The sequence below is a fragment of the Cryptotermes secundus genome, unplaced genomic scaffold, assembly GCF_002891405.2.
Source record: "Cryptotermes secundus unplaced genomic scaffold, Csec_1.0 scaffold186, whole genome shotgun sequence".
NCBI classification, from domain to species: Eukaryota; Metazoa; Arthropoda; class Insecta; order Blattodea; family Kalotermitidae; genus Cryptotermes; species Cryptotermes secundus.
In genome coordinates, this window is record NW_019727393.1 from 999977 (window position 1) to 1019491 (window position 19515).

The 19515-nt window shown below is 40.0% G+C and overlaps 1 protein-coding gene across 4 annotated transcripts in view; it reads left to right on the forward strand.

Annotated features, from left to right (window-relative positions):
- The window catches only part of LOC111864651 (synaptogenesis protein syg-2), a 1101357-nt gene that overhangs the window by 101074 nt on the left and 980768 nt on the right, over positions 1-19515 (forward strand). For 3 of the 4 annotated variants that reach the window (XM_023852043.2, XM_023852044.2, XM_023852045.2), the window contains exon 1: positions 6376-7725. The exons of the other annotated variant lie outside the window; for it this stretch is intronic. In XM_023852043.2, the coding sequence (XP_023707811.1) occupies positions 7545-7725 (181 nt within the window). In that variant the 5' untranslated portion in view covers positions 6376-7544. Of the gene's footprint in view, positions 1-6375; positions 7726-19515 lie in introns of those variants that run through there. 4 annotated transcript variants of the gene reach the window in all.

Here is a 19515-nt window from a genome sequence, read left to right on the forward strand (position 1 = left end):
AAGGTCATCCAGCATCTTCTTACGTCTTCTTCCTCGTCTTCTGGTCACTTCTATCCGCCCCCCTTATACTTATGTATATTTGTAAAATATTGACGGAACGCCATTTATTGTTCTTATTAGACTTTTCCTGGCATAAGCACTTATCAGTAGCGAGGCCGTCTGTACAATGATGGTGCACTGTGTCACGTTATGAAAAGAATCGCTTGCGGGTTGATGTTTTTCGAACACCGGGTGTCGTGGTGTAGTGGTTAGCATTCTTTCCTTTTGTTGAAACGTTCTGACCGTCCCGACTGAGAATGTGTTGTGGGTTTCCTCGGTCCTTTCACAGGAAAGCTGGTGCAATAGTTACTTTAAATAGACCATGACACTGATGATTTAGTAACACGCCGTTAAATAGCCCAATATATAAACAACAAATAACCTTGTATAGAAAAATTTTTAACCACCATCCGGTTGATTGATAAAAGTTGTGTTTTTAATCTTTCATACTTTACATGTTTCAATCAAAACGGCAGTCATCCGAAGGATATTATCAACATATGGAAACTACTATTATATGTCATAGATATAAATGTTATATCTCCAAATTATTTCTGAAGTGTACATTGATTTGTTAAAACATCTGAAATGTATTACAATTTGTCTGTTTACAAATTAATGTTCAATATAAACAGATTAATTGTAATAATTTTTAGATGTTTTAACAAATCAATGAACATCTTAGTGCTATTTAATATATATAATATTTTTATCTATGATATGGTAATAGCAGTTTCCATATTTGTTGATAAATTCCTTCTGAAGATCGTCATTTTGACAGAAATGTGTAAAGGATGAAAAATTAAAAAACAACTTTTATTGATAACACTGGACAGTGGTTAAAAATTTTATATACAATTACTAGGGGGTACGCGGTAGCGTAGTTGGTTGAGGCACTGTGCTACAAGCCGGAAGATCGCGGCTTCAAGTCCCGATGAGGGACAGTTTAACTAATCCTTCCAGCCGCACTATGGCCCTGGTGTCGACTCAACCTCTAACAGAAATGAGTACGAGGAATCTCCCTGGGGGTAAAGGGGTGCCCGCGCGCAAGGCTGACAACCTTACCGCCATCTGTGAGCTGATTGTCTAAATAATGTGGGACCCTCAACGTCTCACAACCCTATGGGCCTTCACAGCCTGGTACAGGGATAGCTGTACTTACTTACAAATTTTTTATAAATAATGAATTTCATTTTATAATAATCTCCTGTTGCTGATGTTAAAAGTAATATGAAAATCACATTATTTGNTGGTAATGCTTGCTACCGTTCAGTCCATAAACTTCTGTCTTCTTGTCTGTTGTCCAAAAACATATAAATTAGAACGTACAGAACTATAATATTTTCCTGTGGTTCTGTATGGGTGTGAAACTTGGTCTCTGACATTAAGGAACATAGAATGAGTTCGTTTTAGAACAGGGTGTTGAGGAGAATATTTGGACCGAAGAGAGACGAAGTGACAGGAGGTAGGAGAAAACTACATAATGAGTAGCTTCATAACTTGTGCTCTTCTCCAAGTATAATTAGAATGATCAAGTCAATGAGGATGAGGTGGGCAGGGCATGTAGCACGAATGGGGAGCAAAGGAATGCGTATAGGATATTGGTGGGAAAGCCAGAAGAAAAGAGACCACAGGGAAGACCAAGGCATAGGTGGGTGGACAATATTAAAATGGATCTTAGAGAGAGAGTTTGGGATGGTTTGGATTGAATTGATCTGGCTCAGGATATGGACCAGTGGAAGGCTCTTGGGAACACGGCAATGAACCTTTGGGTTCCATAAAATGCTGGGAAATTAAGTAGCTGCAGAATTGGCGGCTCTGCCAGAAGGGCTCATATCCGTGAGTGAATAAGTGAGTAAGTGTGACGAACCAGGATGAACCAAGTTAAGTTTAACAAATAGTGTTTTTACCAAACTGCGTTAAGTGGAATATATCACATGTCTGAATTATTGAGATCCACAGAAACGTGGTACGTGTTCATTTTATTCGCCATACTACAGAATGAAACCAGAGTACAGGGAGGCTAATAGATGCTTTGAAATATGGCAGAAATGGGAACAACAGAAACACGTGAAATTACGCTCGTCATTGAATTAAGAGCACATTGAAGTTATAAAATATACCACGTGACTACTATTCAGTTCGGAATATTTTGTCTTCGAATATCCCGTCTTAATGTGCAACATATCTATGTAACATATATCTATATAAATTTAATTTATATTTTATGTGGGTATGAAACTCCGTCTCTCGCTCTGACGAAAGAAGATAGACTGAGTGTGTTCGACAACAGGGTGCTGAGAAGAATATTTTGACATAGGAGACAGAAAGTTCTTACAGGAAGTTATAGGCATCTCATTGTTACTCATTGTCGAGACCCTCGTTCGTAACTAAAGACTGGATATTCTGCAAAGGAAGTATTTTTTGGCAGAACCAATACTATACTAACCCGAGGAGTATACCCGGGATTGGCAGTGCAAGTCTTCAGTATCTCCTACGTCAATAATAATCTCACCTTCACGTCGTGGGGTTGGCATTGAAATAAGAGAAACTGTGATATTTCTACTGCAACCTCCGGATATTCTCGTCGCATAAGTATGGTGTCAGTCTTGCCAAACAATATTCCTCTGCAGGTTATCCGTTTTCAGATACATATCCATGTCTCTGTATATATTCATACTTAATTTTTATGAATATTAGTGTCATGGTGCTCTCTGCAAAGAACATTACTTAAAATAACGTATTATTTGTAATATAAGGCAGATAGGTTGACATCTTACACACACCACTCGGAACTATACAGGAAATAGAGCGCTATCGCTGACGTACACACTTTACAATTCACCGCTGCACACTCATTAGGATTCTCAGTCTTCACTAGTCGCATCCTGGAAACGGATTTAACAAGTCTCACTGTCACTTCAAATCACACATGAAGTCATCTTTTCACAGCGTAATTCCTTCCTTGCCATTTTTTCTGAATCATCTTGTACTGCCATCTCCAGAACTCTACGCAGTTCTCGAAAACAACTAACTCAAACGAACTCTTCTTCAACTGAACTCTCTCAAATTCTGACAGCAACTAAATGCTCCCTTGGAACTTCCCTTATGTATCCTCGGGGCGAACCCCACTGAAAACACCGTCTTCTATTATCCCATATTGTTTTAGGCGTGCTTACTGAAACGTTACCTAGCATTAGACATCGAATTGTTGCGCGCTTTGGTTTCCGCAGGAATGTGTCTACCGAATCGTTGTTTAGCAGTGGGTCTGTACGTCACAATATTAATGCCTAGAGTTTTATTTAATGTATTTAGTTTTTAATTTATTATTTCGTTATGGTACAGTGTATTTCTTTTTGTTTATAACATTGACAACTACATGATATGCTCAGTTTTGCCGAAAAGAAGATTTTTTTACGATTTTATCAGTTAAGAAAGAAGCTCTCGTCTTAAGTTAGGGCGTTCTGTTTTAAAGTAGTTTCCTGATAAATGTAGCATTCAAAATCTTGATATCAATATTACGTTATTCCTCGCAAGTGCCTTTATTAAGAAGAATACAGTTGGGCAGATAATGGTGAAGTTTTCTGTATTTTTTTAAATACGATAACCCATTTGCATGTAGATACTACACACCTTGCTTCTGGATGATCAGTTTAATGGGAAAGTTGAGAAGAGGAACAGTCCAGTGGCTGCAACGCGAACATGTTCGCTTTCCAAACTAGTTGGTTCAATGGTATTACTATTCTCCCTACTGCTCTCTGCTTTCTGGATTCCCGAGTGAAATTTTGAAAATATTTCACACCTTCTTCGTGTAGGCTACTTTCCGTACCCATACCGTCATTCATTTACGTGTAAAACCCTAGGAATACTAAGAGAAGAGAAAAAATATAAAGCTTATTCTGGAATTTCGTAATCCTGTTACTTTCTTTCTCGTACTAACATTTTCTCCTCAGCACTGTGATGTGAAACATCTTCACTTTATACTGTTCTCTCAGACTGAGAGTATAAATTTTGTATTTATGCAAAACAGCAGTTGAAATTATAATTTTGTACATTTTAATATTTCGGAGTGTAGGTACGATATACTGAACTGAAAGATGGGAAGCGTTTCCAGAATGTTGTGACTTTAAGCGAAGCATTAATTCAGTTCTCATACACTTTGAAAGTTATAAAGGAATGACAGTTCAAGGAATAAGAAGAGCATCTTACGGAGTTCCCTTCCATTTTCTGCTATGAAGGAAGACAGTGATCACTGTATGCTGCAAGGGACTGCCGGTGCTAGCAAGTTAACATTTGTTCGTGATTCAGCCAAGTGAACGCTCTGGCCACTGAACACCAGAAGGTCGCCCTTCGACTGCTTTGTTTGTTCTCGTCTTCGCGAGTTCTTTTTGAAACGGTGACATTCGGGGTCCTTTCGAAATGAATCAGCGTTCCCAGAGAGCAACAGTGCCAGCCATTCATCACCCCAGCCTGTGTTCAGTGGTGGGGAACACCAGCGACTCTCCGTCGCAGTTTCTTGCCACAGAGCGGGCTCCATTGATACAGCATCGTGATTTAGTACCGTATTGTGTTACGGGAGGCGACACGGCTCACTCATTAAGGTGATTAGCTATGGGCTGGACAGTCTGCGAGCCGATCACAGCAGCCGCGCGGTCTAAGTTATGAAGTTATGAGCTCAAACACTGGGATCATTGGTTCGAATCCCACTCAAAGAACATATGTCTGTGTGCATTTATTCTGTTTGTTCTGTCCTGTGTGTAGGTAGAGGCCTTGCGATGGGCAGATCATCCGCCAAAGCAGTCCTACCGACTTTGTATAGGATTAAGAAACTGAAAAAGCGGACAAGGCCCAAAGGGCTGTAGAGCCATAGACAGGAGGTTTCTGGTAGACGCAGAGCTTTCCACCGCGCCCATGTGAGCTCTGGGGGCTTCCTCTTCCGACTCCTTTGAGGTGGGAAACAGCAGCTCTTTCCCTGATAGTAAACAGTCGAAGGGTGAACTGCTGAACACTCCTCTGTGTTTAGTATCAAAAAGAAAGAATGGTGCCCTGACTTATCTCCTTGCGGACATCTTTAGAGTAATTCATTCTTATGTTTCCTGACGTCACTTTCTTCCAAGGTCATGCAACATCAAATAGTAGGGCGATTAAGAATGATGAATATGAAGGAATGTAGTAGGAAATGTTTGTTGAGAGTGATTCTAAATTATTGTCAGTTTTTTGTTTACAGAATCACTGTGTATGTATTTTAAGGGAATGTCTAGGGTTTTTGCTGGGGGGCTCTAAACCTATCCACAGCAACTTCAATTAGTATAGTCAGCCACCGGACAGTTTGTCGAAATCTAGGCCTCCCGAATATGAGGCAGGAATGCTGATCACGCAACTACGACTTTTGTCGAAGCACGGGCTGTGGATATAACCAGAGACAAATTAATTCGGACAACAAAAATTCAGTTTCTTGGAGGAACAGAAGCACAAGTTCTTTCGTTGTCGACAGTAATTCAGCGGAGCCCATCACAGAGGCCGCGCGGTCTAAGGAATGAACTGTCCTCGTTCGCTTGGAAGCCGGGATCGTGGGTTCGAATCCCACTCAGGGCATGGATGTTTAGTTTGTGTGTGTGCGTTTTTCTGTGTTTGTGTACAAGCAGAGTCCTTATGACGAGCTGATCATCCGCCCAAGGAGTCCTACCGAATGTGTAAGATCTAGAAAAACCGAAGTGAACGGAGAAGTTCATGGAGGTAGGCCTAGGCCCACTGGGACTGTAGTGCCAAGGAAAAAAGAAGATACTTCTAAATGTGGTATTTTCTTTATTGTTATTATTTTCCTTTGCGGGTTGTGCAAACCGCTGTTCTGAAAAATGCTGTGTATTGGGTTAGGCAGGTGGCACTGGGGACGGGTTAACAGAACAAGGGGGGCAGTGGCTCTGAAAAGTTTCGGAACCACTGTTCTAGATTTTCATTAAGATCATTTGAGCATTTCCTCTTTTTACCTTTTTTTAAACTTCTTCCTTTTCTCCACCTGACATAATAAACACACACACACACATCAGTTCACTGGACTCGTAGTTGTCTGAGTAAAGCTAATATGACAAAATTTTGCTGTAGACCTTCTTATGCTGCAGGTCTATATTATATAATTATTACGTTACGTTTTAATACCTACAAAAAACATGAATTTTTATAATTGGAAGACATAAATTGAACAATTAAAATAAACTTTTTACTTGTGTTGATATAGTACGCATGCGCTGAGCTGCGCGGCGGGTTATGTAAGTGGTTGCGCGCCGGTTAGCGTCGCGACGGAGCTGGATCAGGCACTCAGTTTGCCGAGAGGAGGCACACAGCTCACGTCATGTTGGCGTCACGCGAGTGGGTGTATCCCCTGTAGCACCGACACTTGTTGTATTCTTGTGGTGTGAACCCCTGCGCTGCCTCCAGGACCTTCAGCGCACTCAAAGTTTTCCTGCATGCAGCAGTTCCACAGAGCAGGATCTACGAGGATGGGTGTTGATGTTTAACAATTAAGTCTCATCATTTTCATTGATTTATTTATAAAGAACATTTGACATGTGATAATGTGGCACTTAAAACGTGTAGAAAGAATTATTCGTTGCAGTTATGCATTTAAAATCTAATGGGGCTGAAGGATGGCGTGGGGGTGCCTGTCTGAAGCGTGAAGTGGGTGTAGTCTGGTGCCGACCGACGGCATGCTAACACACAGCAATCATTATCTGCATTTCGTTCGTAAGTTTGTGGCTGTGAATTAATTAATGCACGTCTCAGTGCGGACATTACTGCACGATCCTCTATGCGTGTTTCAGTGTTTAATTGTAGTACACCGTACTAGAATTTAAACTTTTAATGTGATTTGAAGTTTTACTTTCTTGAATAACAATTAATATTTATCTGTATGGGAAAGTGAATAAGGAATATATAACATTATTATTCGTGGTTTCTCACTACTCCCATAGTTCTTTAAACGGATATAGGTGGTTTACCATTTAGGAAGAAGAAAAGAAAGAGAGATGAAGCTGTTACACCATTAATGAATGTCTGGTGAATTCGGTAACTCAAAGCATTAGAGCACGAATCTGAAGATTGTGTGAATGTAATTAAAAGTGCTTCTCTGTGTGTTTATTACAGTGAGGAATATTGAATACAATTTAAAATAGACTTCTCTCACCAGTACGTCAGACAACTTTGTATTTAAAATACTAGTGAATTTTTATTGCAATGTAGATAGGTACAAGTTTTCCTTGCAATTCTCAGTGTTCGAATTATAATGATCGAAGTTTTACTGTGCTTTCGAGTTACGCGGTTTAAGTGAATCTATTAAAGCGAAAGACCCAGAGCAACTGCCGTTATTACTTTCCCAGAAAAAAGATTATTACAGATATAAAAGTGAAATTTGTATGTGATACTGTGCTAATATCAAGGCATAGTCTAACGGATCGTTCAACTTCCGCTGTGCGTTGTGTGAAACGGTGAAATTTACGAAATCGGTCAGTATGACTCATCGTCGACCATTTTGTAGGGGAATTCATTCTTGCCCAGAGGAAATGGTTCTTGGTACCTCAACGAGCAGCATTATGTATTCAAACTGCCTGCTTCGTCAGCACTCAGTTCCTGCAGTTCTGTTTCTTCTCGTAATCTTCGCATTAGCCCTCAGTTCGGATGCCGCCAGAGACAGTAAGTAATTGTATACAGGGTGTTCAAGAAATCCCAATATTTTTTTTTGTGTGTTATATATGGATATCTATAGTTCTACACATCTACGGAGTGACTCCAGGTTTACGAATAGCTTATTTCTGAAGTTCATGATGGGTCTGTTAATAGAATACTTCCTATGGCAAGTGAAATATGAAGATTCTTATACGCCCTATATCTGAGAGGCCGTACAGTTTATTCGGTAAAATGGCTAGCGTTGGCGGGTTAACGTGCGGAGTTCTACTGAAGGGGAGCAGGAAAGGACGCATCCTCCTTTCTCTAAGTACGATGGTGGGGTGGTGCTCACAATGGCAATTTTTTTTATTTTGCCTTAAATTCAGAATGTCCCATGTAATCGTACAAAGGTTCACACAGTTTATCCTTCAGCCAAACAGAACAGAGTATGCCTGTAAACACACTGACTTCGGGGCTTTCTGACAGAGATATAAGCAATTTAAAACATGCCAGATTTAATGCAACATATTGCGTGTGAATGCGTTGAGGTTCAATTTGCGGCATGATGATTATTATTACGCGTCATACAAAACCAAAACTTCATAATAACTTTCGATAAAATGACAGAAAAGTTTCCTCCTTTCAGGAATAAAAAGTAAAATCTGAATTTCGGAAGTGTTGTGTGAAATAAAATAAAAAGAGCAATTTCTTTCCGAATTTCAGCAAAACGATCATAACTCTTCGGTGTATCGGTGAATGCACACAATGCATAATCCATCTCGTCGAGAGGGAGACCGCTGAATTCTGTAGTGCAAGAAAACTGCGAGTGTGAAGAATTATCCGGTACCACAGATTCTCGTGCGAAATAAAATTCGGTTCATGTGCCCCAACAAATGACAGCCCAACGGACTATGATCCGAGGAGTTCTGTATCCAACGTGCAGATCCCTACCGAACAGACAATCTTCCTGAATAGGACGTGTTCATACACCTGGAAAGCGCTTTCCTGCATCGGGCTGGCGCTCCATCGTGCGTGAATCATCCGTGTTGTGTAGGCTCATCGGTAATGGCACCTCTTCCTGCAGGAGTCACGGTAACGTGACCCGTGTTCACCAGTCACATGGTTACATGGAGTGCTAAAGCTTCAGACCGACCCTGGTTACAGTGAGCATGGGCATTTTTATCCTCCAAATAAAAAAGTTTACTATCCAAACATTCGAAAAGTCCTCTTATCTGTGAAGATATGTCCACCACAAATCTCGCTTGACCAGACCCGGGATCAAACCTGGGCCGCCGCGGTGGGAAGCCAGCGACTAACCGCTTGAGCTATGGCGCGGCCTCATTTTATCCTTAAGAATGTCAGATAATTATCTCTAATGAAAGTGGTATGGAAAATATTTACGTTTCACGGCTGTGTTGTTAGTGAAGCGTAAGTGTTGCAGAAACAGAATAAACCCTCCTGCATATATAAGAAGGTAGCTTATGTAGCCCAGTTCTTACAGGGGCTTTCTTATTTATTTTTATTCGTAAAATTCATGCAGTGAACATGGACACCCCGCGTTTATATATACGGTATATATACACTGTACATATATACACATGTCATTTCCTGTTTAATTTTCATCAGTTTGCCTCCTGGAACTCTCTAGAATGTTGCTTGACAAAGCAGCAGGCATACTACTGGATATCAGGCTGGCGCAAGATCATTTTATTTTATATGTCCATTGCAGAAATTATGAAAAACTGACGCATAATGGGGAGAACCTTCTTAATGGTCTGTCACTAAGAATGTTTCTCCTCAGAAACTACCAAATTGATTTCGATTACCCATAAATATGACCATTTAACATTATGTAAAGACGTATTGGATATATTTAGTGTTGTTTTATATGTGTCTATATAAACCTTACATTGAATGAAGTCCAAACTTTATCGGTTTTCTGGAAAACAGCTCGAAACACCTACGAATGTTGGTTCGTAACGTGGTTAATGCAAATTTGTGGAATTTTAATGAAGTTTTTGGAGGGGGAGCAAAACTAAGGGTCGTGTCATAGCTCAGCCGGTGATTCGCAGGCATCTTATTTCGGAACCCGAGGTTCAATCCCGGGTTACTTTATGTGAAGTTCTAGTTGAACGAGATGGCAATGGAGCAGGCTTTACTCTAAGTTTGTTCGGTTTGACCCTTTTAATCATCACGCTACCATTACTGCACATTAATCTTATTGCTGCTAATTATTGTGTGGCGTAGACTTGAATAGGTAGAATATTTAGCACCTGTCACATGCTCGGTCTCTAAGTGAGCCCGGAGCTTCACCTGTGACCTGTCAGTTGGATGGTTACAGAGCAAGGAAGTTAGGTCCTTATACAAACGAAACTTACTGTTGACTACACTGAGACATCTTTGCAATGAAGTGTTATGTCAGCAGTAACTAGTGTAATACCTGTTGAAAATCTAACGGGTATTCTAAGAACTTGTTACATAAATTTTAGTGCTACTTTCTGCCGTTCTTCCTTCTAATTTTGTTGCTTCGGCCCCACATTTAACATCACCTCCCGGCCGCGCCATAGCGCAAGCGGTTAGTCGCTGGCTTTCCGCCGCGGCGGCCCGGATTCGATCCCGGTTCTCGTCAAGTGGGATTTGTGGTGGACAAAGTGGCGCTGGGGCAGGTTTTCTCCGAGTACTTCGGTTTCCCCTGCCAATCTTCATTCCACCAATTGCTCCACAATCACCCTCACCTATCATCTGGGGCTGGTACAATAGGCCAGATGTGGCCGCAGTACAAGGGACTTAGTCCCACCCCACTAGCAATAAAAAAAAACTCACCTCCCACGAATAATGTGCAAACCGTCCCCTTTATAATGCACTACATTTCATATATCCGCATCGAAATATTATACATAATCGGAGAGTTGAAGCGATATACTGCTCGCTTATTCGTGTCCTGCTACGTAAATTAAATGCATGCAACATGTTAACATGTGACATTGCGTCGCTATGGTAACCCTAAATTGCGTAATTAGAATAATAAATCACACACGTACAAAGCGGTTACACTTTAATCTGCAGTAAATGAACGAGGTCAATGAAGAAGAAAAGAAACAAAGAACGTTTGCAAAATACGGGTAATTATCGGAGTATATATTTCTCTGGTCAAGATTGCGGTCTGGCAGATCACAGTAGCGCGCAGTCTGACATATGAGCTGTCTTCTCTAGCTTGAACTTGGGGATCGTGGGTTCGAATCCCACTCAAGGCATGGATATTTGTGTATGCGTTTATTCTATGTGTAGGTAGAGACCCTGCGACGGGCTGATCTCCGTTCAAGGAGTCATATCGACTGTAAAAGATCGAGAAACTGAAAAGCGAACAAGGTTCGACAAAGGGGTGTAAAGCCATAGGTAAATATATTACGATCTGCCTTATGAATACGCTATAATGATTGTTATAAATTTGTAGTTACGAAATTACACACTCAAAACTGACGTAATTATTTGACATTTGAATGAAATGTTAATGCTAATACCGTTGGAACTGGCGAGTATATAGCTCTTTATGTTAAGAATTGATCTTTATATGGTGATACGAGTGTAATAATACAATTCATAGGTATTTCTAAATAGCAGCCTCTGTTTGAGGCCATTACATTTGGAAGTAACTAAACTGCTTTCAGGTTGCAGCAATCATCTATATTGGTCCTGATTGCACACCGCTGTTACTGTTACGGGGATTATGGATGGGCTTCGCGTGTAGGAATGAAGCAAATAACATTTTCCCTAGAATTTGCTTCAATAGACGGGAATTCTGTGACTGGTCGTGTTATTTTTGTGTTGGATCGAGTTTGGGTAAATAATAGATGAGATTTGTGAGACGTTTGACGACATATGACGCTGTGTTGGGACGTGTTAAGAGGCACATACCCATGGTCTTCTTTTTATAAAGATGTAAGACATAAAATGCATATCATGGAATGTGTTTGGCCTCAGTTGAAACAGACTGGCCAGAGAACAGGGGATCTCTGCGATTCTCCTTTTTGTATGCAAGGATTAAGCAAGTAGCAACATGAAACACCGCCCTCCTTCAGAACTTGATATCCGGTTACTTGGTCTAGGGAAAAGTTCATTGCCGTATTCACGAGAGTCCGTCAGTGGATGCTATTCGCAACTGCTTCAGTCTGGTCCACAAGATCACGCCTTATTTCGTTAACATCAGTTCTAATATTATCATTCCATCTGTATCGTGTACGTCTAGAGAGTGGTTTTCCCCCTTCAGATGTTCCCATTAAAATTATTTGCTGGAATTTATCTTTTGCTGTATCTTCTTATGTACAGATCTCGCCACAGTAATGATTGTCGCAGAGCAGAAGACATGAAGCGGTTTATTTTTAATTTTTTCTTACGCCAAAATATTTTCCTATGTACCCATTTCTCATATACTTTCGGTCTATCTTCCCGTATTGCGAGAAGCTAATATTTGCTTTCATTCATCATAACCTAAATAGGTTTGTTTCTTCACTGCAGAAAGGATCATGTCTGATAATAAATTGGATATCAAATTAGACCAGAGCTACACGAAACGTACGGTATCTGTAATCTGGAAGCTAGGGTATTTGTTTCGGTTCCCACTTCTGCCTTGTTCGCAGCAAATTTGTGACTGTCTCGGTGCGGAAGCCACTAATGTTTTCCATATTTTTTAAACAGTGTAATCCCTAATGTATGAAAATAAGTACCTCCACACGCAAAACTGACACTGAAATCCTTGGCAGGCGAGGGGCTGCTGTGCTGGCACTTCCAGCGTGCTTCAGTTACACAACGGCAAATTGGAAATGCAGCTGCCACTATGTTTCCAGCGACTTCTGGAATACAAGAACAGTAATTTTAACGTAACAGTGGTAATGGATGAATATAATTCTTCGACGGAGTATTTTATATTTAAATTAAAATTTAAAGTGTTCTGGTTCAATACAATTACAACAGATAAATCCCAGATGTTTTTTTAAGGTATGAAGGAACAATCTCGATTAAATAAAATATACAGATTTTATATTAGATGGTTTAATATATAGGCCTATATATATATATTCGTAATGATACAAGAAAATTCCCGTAAAGCCAACGAGAGTGGTTTATAAAGGCAATAATAGAGTTCGCGATAATGACATACGGAAGTCACAGAAGCATGGTTGGGTACCAGTCTGTGTGAATGTGTGTCATCTAGGTTTCACTCAGGCATGCCTCTTGGATCATGTACTGAGATGTATCATCTCTTAAGCAGTTGTATTGTTCCATTCGCTTTGTATATGAGCCGGGATAGCTCAGTCGGTACAGCATCGGTCAACGGTTTGAAGGTCCCAGTTTCGTTGCCCGTCAGTGTACGATTTTTCTCTTCTCCACAGCATCCAGACCGACTCTGGGGCCCGCCCAGCTTCATAGCCGGGTATAAAGCGGCAGATGAGTGAAGCTTACCACTTACTTTTTCTATTGCTGAGGCGGAGAATATTGGATCTATATCTGCACTCTCCATTTGTCTTCAGAGCATTATGCTTAAGTAATTAAATACGGACACATTCGCTTTGTATGTCTGTATTAATGAATTATGTTTAATTGTGAACCTTTATTTCTGTGACAAGAGTTTTCGTTCACTCGAACAATGCGGTCGTGGGTTCGAATCCCACTGGAGACATGGATGTCTGTGTGTATTTATTCCGAGTGTGTTGTCCTGTCTGTAGGTAGCGGCGTTGCGACGGGCTGATTCCCTGCCCAAGGAATCTTACAGACTGTGTATAGGATTACGAGACTGATAAAGAGACCAGGGCTCAACAAAGGGCTCTAGAGCCACTGATGAATGATGATACCCAGCAGGATGCACTTCGGATTTTATTGCGGTCACTTTCATTTCGGTGTGCTGATTTATTGCCAGAGATGAGCTGTAATGATATACTGAATATGTACTAAAGGAGCGATATTGTATATCGTATGAATAACGTACGAAGGGGTACTTATTTTTTTATTTTTTTTTAACTTATTTATTCAAATTTTAAGCACAAACCTTCAATCCCCTTCAAAGTACTCTCCACTTACACTAATACACTTGTCTAGTCTTTTATTCCATTTTTCAAAACATTGTCTAAATTCATCTTTTGAGATGCTTGACAGCGCCTCCGTCGTTTTTTTTTCTTCACCTCAGCAACATCAGCAAAACGCTGAAAAGAAGTTTTGGTCATTTCGGGACTCTTCTTTCAAAGTACAGCATGCTTCCACGCGACCTTGTTTTTGTTCAGCAGTCAGCAGCCGTGGCACGAATTTCGCAGCCACCCTTTTAATTCACAAATCTTCTGTCAAAATTCGCTGAACTGAGCTCCTAGTCACTCCCGACAGCTCCACAATTTCGTCAATCTTCCTTGATGATTTCACGAATTTTTTCAACCTTTTCATATGTTCGGGCCATTGCAAAAACGCCGATCACACAAAACAGTTGTCACTATAAACTCTGCCGAAACTAGTCCTTAACTTCTGAAGCAACGGTAGTCGGCTTATCGACTGAGGAATGTTAGCTATATGCGCTCATAGCGGCAAAACGCGGTACTACAAAAGCTCTGCCCACAAAAAAATTAGTTCGGTTTCTTTTGGGTACCCCATCGTATATACTCGTATGTTACACATACATTTGACACACATCAATAAATTCCTAACAATTCAAGGTAAAAGTAGGCAAGGCACCCGAACACTCTTGTAATCCTAAATACAGGCGTACATACGAATATGCATACATAAATACGCACACAGAAAGCAGGCTCTTATAGCGATAATGCCCGGATCAGTGTTTCCCGAATTTAAACTGCTTGCGTGGTGCTTTCGCGACCTGGGCCTATTCGGTATGGCTCTTTGCCCCTGATGTCTATCTCGTAGAAAGTCAAGCTAAAGTTATAAGAAATGAATCGTCCTTTTTTTGAGAGTTTATTTGACAGTAAGTAGAATTCTGGACCAATTATAGCGATTTATTTTCTGTCTCGTAGTCCTTTAAATCATTTCGCGTACCACCAGTGAAATGCGCACCACAATTTGGTAATCATTTCACCATACTTGTACTCGGAAAACATCAGACTGAAATTCGGTCGAAATATCTTCCATGCTTCATCAGGTTTGTAATGTTTTTAACAGATTTAAGAAATAAATATTTGTACCTTATTTTTAAATAACCTTCGACTACCTCATGTTCGTATCCACTGCCTATTAATGATTATTTTCATAGACATTCAATGCAATGTTATTTATGCGGTCGAAATTGGTCATTAAGTAACCTATGCTCACATGATTTCTTCTATACATATAGAATGTCCGGATTAAAGGTATACAAAATAAAAAAATTATATCTTGGAAAGTAATTTTCATGCACGTATCCGGTTTATGTCATCGGTAAAGGAAAACCCTGCAGGTTTTTCTTTTCAATTCGGCTTATGCGCATGCACCGCCACATTTCTGCCACCGTGATACGAATCACTTGAACAGTGATGGCTGGGAGATAGAGCAGCAGAATTGAAGCAATTGCTTGGCCTCCTGGGTAGCCAGATTTAACCCCACTGAATTTTTTCTTGTGAGGTTATGTGAAGAACATTGTCTACCAGGTTAAAGTCAACGACCTGCAACATCTGAAAGCCCGCATAAGGGACGCTGTGGCTATGGTAACACAAAACATGCTGGATCATCTGGATATTTGTCGTGCCAAAAAGGGAGGCCACATTGAAATTTATTGAGAAATTTATATATGCAGGAAAGACTTTGACATTTTCCCTTTGTAGTTGTGTAACCCGTAAATGTGTATAATAAAAGGTCTCTGAGATATCTTTCATCCGGACACCCTGTACTTGTCTCCATACATATATATATTAAGTGCAGTGTTTCTTAATTAAATCTTATCTGAATAAGCATAGGATTTTCACATCGCACCATGTCCTGAAATTGCCCATTGACGCCATTTAGTTACATTTCGGTTTGTAGCACTGCCTTTTCGGACTAGCATCATCATATTCGATATGTAAACGCAGATTTCATTGGGTAGAAATCGTCCATACATCATGCAATGGTGGAGGCGAGGTGATAAATTGTATCAAATGGATGATGGATCACGTTACAAGGAGGCTACTGCCTCTGCGTTCAACTGGAATCGAAACAGCCGCCTTCAAATACGTGTAAATTGCACTCTTCCCTTTTTCGTTTTTATAACTAAAAATGTTGGGGTCATTTCCTGAGTAAGTATCTGCTATATAACGCCTTGTAGCCCGTTGAAATTCAACTGACATTTCAGAGGAACATTTCAGGAATAATTACTAAATTATGGGGTGTTACGAGTTTTATAGGACTTCTTTGATGACAGAGTGGCTCATCTGAGTTCTGGAAGTTCCGTAATACTTCTATTACTCTGTTGCGTACGTATGCATACTGTGTTGTTAACTATCCCGAGTCCATCAGGAATTTTAAAGCGTGGCATCTTTCAGCTGAGATTAGACATGCTAGGTTACAATACTTCGAAGATTACATGGAGAAGCTCGTTTAACTATCATTCAAGAATTCCATCTTTCTCACAAATTTAGCTGAACGAATATGAACCTTTATACAGATTTGGTTAGGTAACTAGCTAAATTGTTTTGTAACTTTAGTTAATTTCACTTTGTTAGTTACTTCATTGGTACCGCTGTACTCAGACCTTCTCTCAGAGAACTTACATTGTTAAAGATATGTGAGGCAGTGACTGGGGAAAGTAAAATGGGTAGGTGGTGCATTTTATGTCATGTAAACAGGAAATATGTTCACATTCATGTTACACTTAGAGGTCTGCGCGGGAGATTAATATACACAAAATCATTAAGTCTCGTCTCTATCATTTTCTGAATTTAATTTTCTGAAATTGTCCTTTTATTTTTGTCTGGAGTACAGTATTTACGCATGTATAGGCCGCACATTTTTTGCCAACAATTCAAGAGGAAAACTGGGGTGCGGCTTATATTCGAAATCACACTTCATTTAAAAAAAATTATATTCATAATTAGTAATACAGGATGTTCTACTCCTGAAATAATATTCCAAGAAAATTATTTTTTCTATAATTTCTGTCTGAAAATTGTGCTGCGGCCTATACATGCGTAAATACGGTATATGACGTTATTTTTTTCTGTGCGGCCTCACATTATTAATTTCTATTTTGGTCCTGTAGATTTCTTCTCCTCTTAAATGCAATTTTTAGACGAATCTTGCTGTTTTACTGAGCGTTGTCTGATTTCTGGTTTGTTTGTGCAATGGTTTCACTTCGTGTGCTGACGCATCCTATTTCATATAACAGCGAATGCGTCTCATGGCCCCTGAATTCACGTGCAAACAGATGCATTCAAATTTCCATTCCCCATCACTCGTCACAAAGTGACAAATATGTGTGCTGCGAAAAGTTCTGTAGTATACGTTTCATGCCTTTGTTGCGAAGAGCTGTGTTTGTGTCAGGCCGATTGTGATGTCGCATACTAAATATGTCGATTTAGAATCCAAAAATTCACCTCTGCCCTCAGAGCAGCCTGCCATTCGACCCATTTTTGAACCATTTAAATCAGCTCTGCATTTTAGAAGAACCTCATGAATAGTCGGTTTAATATTGTGAAATTTCCGATTTCGACAGTGATCTGTGTACCCTGCCATCCTTTGTGGATTATTACAGTCTATTATTATGGAAGCTTGCAGCTCTTACAGTGTAGAATGGTCTCGATTCTTACGCCGTGGGTTATTCGAAGAAGTCCAGTGTTTCTAAGGAGCGTGCTCTTTCCAGCTCCGGGATTTACCTCCTCCCGATAGCACAAGATGTAACATCTCAAAAGACCACACAGTTTTAACGTCTGTATTTATACCTCTGTGACGGCCCTTCAAGTGGCCTTATGCTGCTCAACGCCAACACCACGTTCTATCTTTCCTTTTACATACATAGCAAATGCATTTTCAGGATGTTTACATATATAGATCGCCATTCTGCAATAATATTTGCAGTATAAAATCGAGGCAAAGTAATTATTTTTATTTTTTCTACTTATTTAGGGGTATTTTCTATTCTTGTCCATGAAATACTTTACTGCAAAATGTTTTCTTTAAAAGTACACAGTCATCTATTCCGGCAGTAGATACAGATGACAGCTAGGATTGTACGGAAGAAGCGGTTAAGGAAAACCGTCAGTAGTGGCTCTCAAGTTGCCTGTTCGACCAAAAGCCTCTTGTTGAAGGAAAGTGGTATGAATTGTTACACAGTAAGAAGAAAATGTGTAGTAAAACATCTTGGTTGAAAAATAATGCATGACAGACACCGTATGCGGAGGAGCTGGTGATATGAAGACAATATTGTCACGTGTATGAGTGACTATAGTACGGGTTTGGATTAAAGGCTAATTTATTGAACACTTACAGGTCCTAACTACAAATAACTATAACATTATCGCTATTTCCACACTTTACATTTCACTAGAGCACAGACTCTGTTGTTCTCAGTCTGTTACTAGACGTTTCCTGGTAACGTCTCCAACAATGGCTATTCATCTGCCTCCGACTCAAGTCCTCTCTTCACAGACTCATACAAACTCCCAGACGGAGCTGTACCGTTTTCCCTTTCTTATAACATCTCGCCACAGACAATATAGAAAAAAGAGCTTTTCAGTTTTTGCGTTGGTATCTGTTGCTGCGGGAACGTGTTTACCGAAACGTTGCCCAGAAACGACCACGACATATGCTCCTATATCGCGGTCGTTGCATAGCAACGGCTGTACAAGCTACAGTATTAAAATTATCTTTTTGGAAGGATAGGTGGTAATGAAGTGAATTTTATTCAGAGGGCTCTGAATAAGGCTCGAGGTTCCGTGTGGCAGAAGGAATTGTTACTGAAGGAGATACTGAACCAAACAGTGAGTTATTCGGCAACTCGGTGAACCAGCTGGCAGCTAGTCAGCTCTCTCACTTAGCTCAGTCGCTGTCGGTCAGAACGACAGAGCGCACAACTTTCCTTTCCGCTATTAGGAGTGCAAGAACGTAACATAATGAGATTTGACACTGCCTTACTTTCGCCACGGAGTGTTCCTAGAAATTATACCTCTCGATTAAATTAAAAGTGAATCTAAAACTGTTAAGTACGTCTTATGTTTCTGGTCACACAATTACTGATTCTTATATTTCCGAAATTATAAGCATTCTATATCCTTTTGAATTATCGACCATATTAATCAAACAGAATCAATAAAATCCTCACTAGCCTTCCAACATTTCCAACAAGTACTGGATTTATCGGCCTTTTTTCACGGTACATGTAACGTGAATATTGATCGAGGTAAATATCTGCTACTTCTGTATATTTCGTTCATCAGCAACATCATCATGTGTCAATAATATTTCTGTGGTCACCATCTGTGATCATAATTACTCGTATGTCAAGAGCTCCTACCTCATTATTTGCCTACTCAGTTATACTCGCAACGAAGGATCTGTCTGTTCCTTAATAAGTGCCCAGATACGTGTTATTAGAATATCTGAGGACGACAGTAGGTTCAATTCCTCAAACGTCGTCTCCAGCTGCTGGCTGTCATGAACAAAATAATGCACCTATGGGACTTTCTTGAACAGTTGAGTGACTTTGACCATCAAGAGAAGGACCCCACTCCATGCAGTTTGTTAATCAACATATGCCTTGCACTTGCTACACGAAATTAACGCATAATGTTGAATTCTTACCTGTCCATCTTAAGTTCGATGTAATAAAATACTTAATGAATTGTCACTTCGGTATTCATGATGTACAGAGTTAAT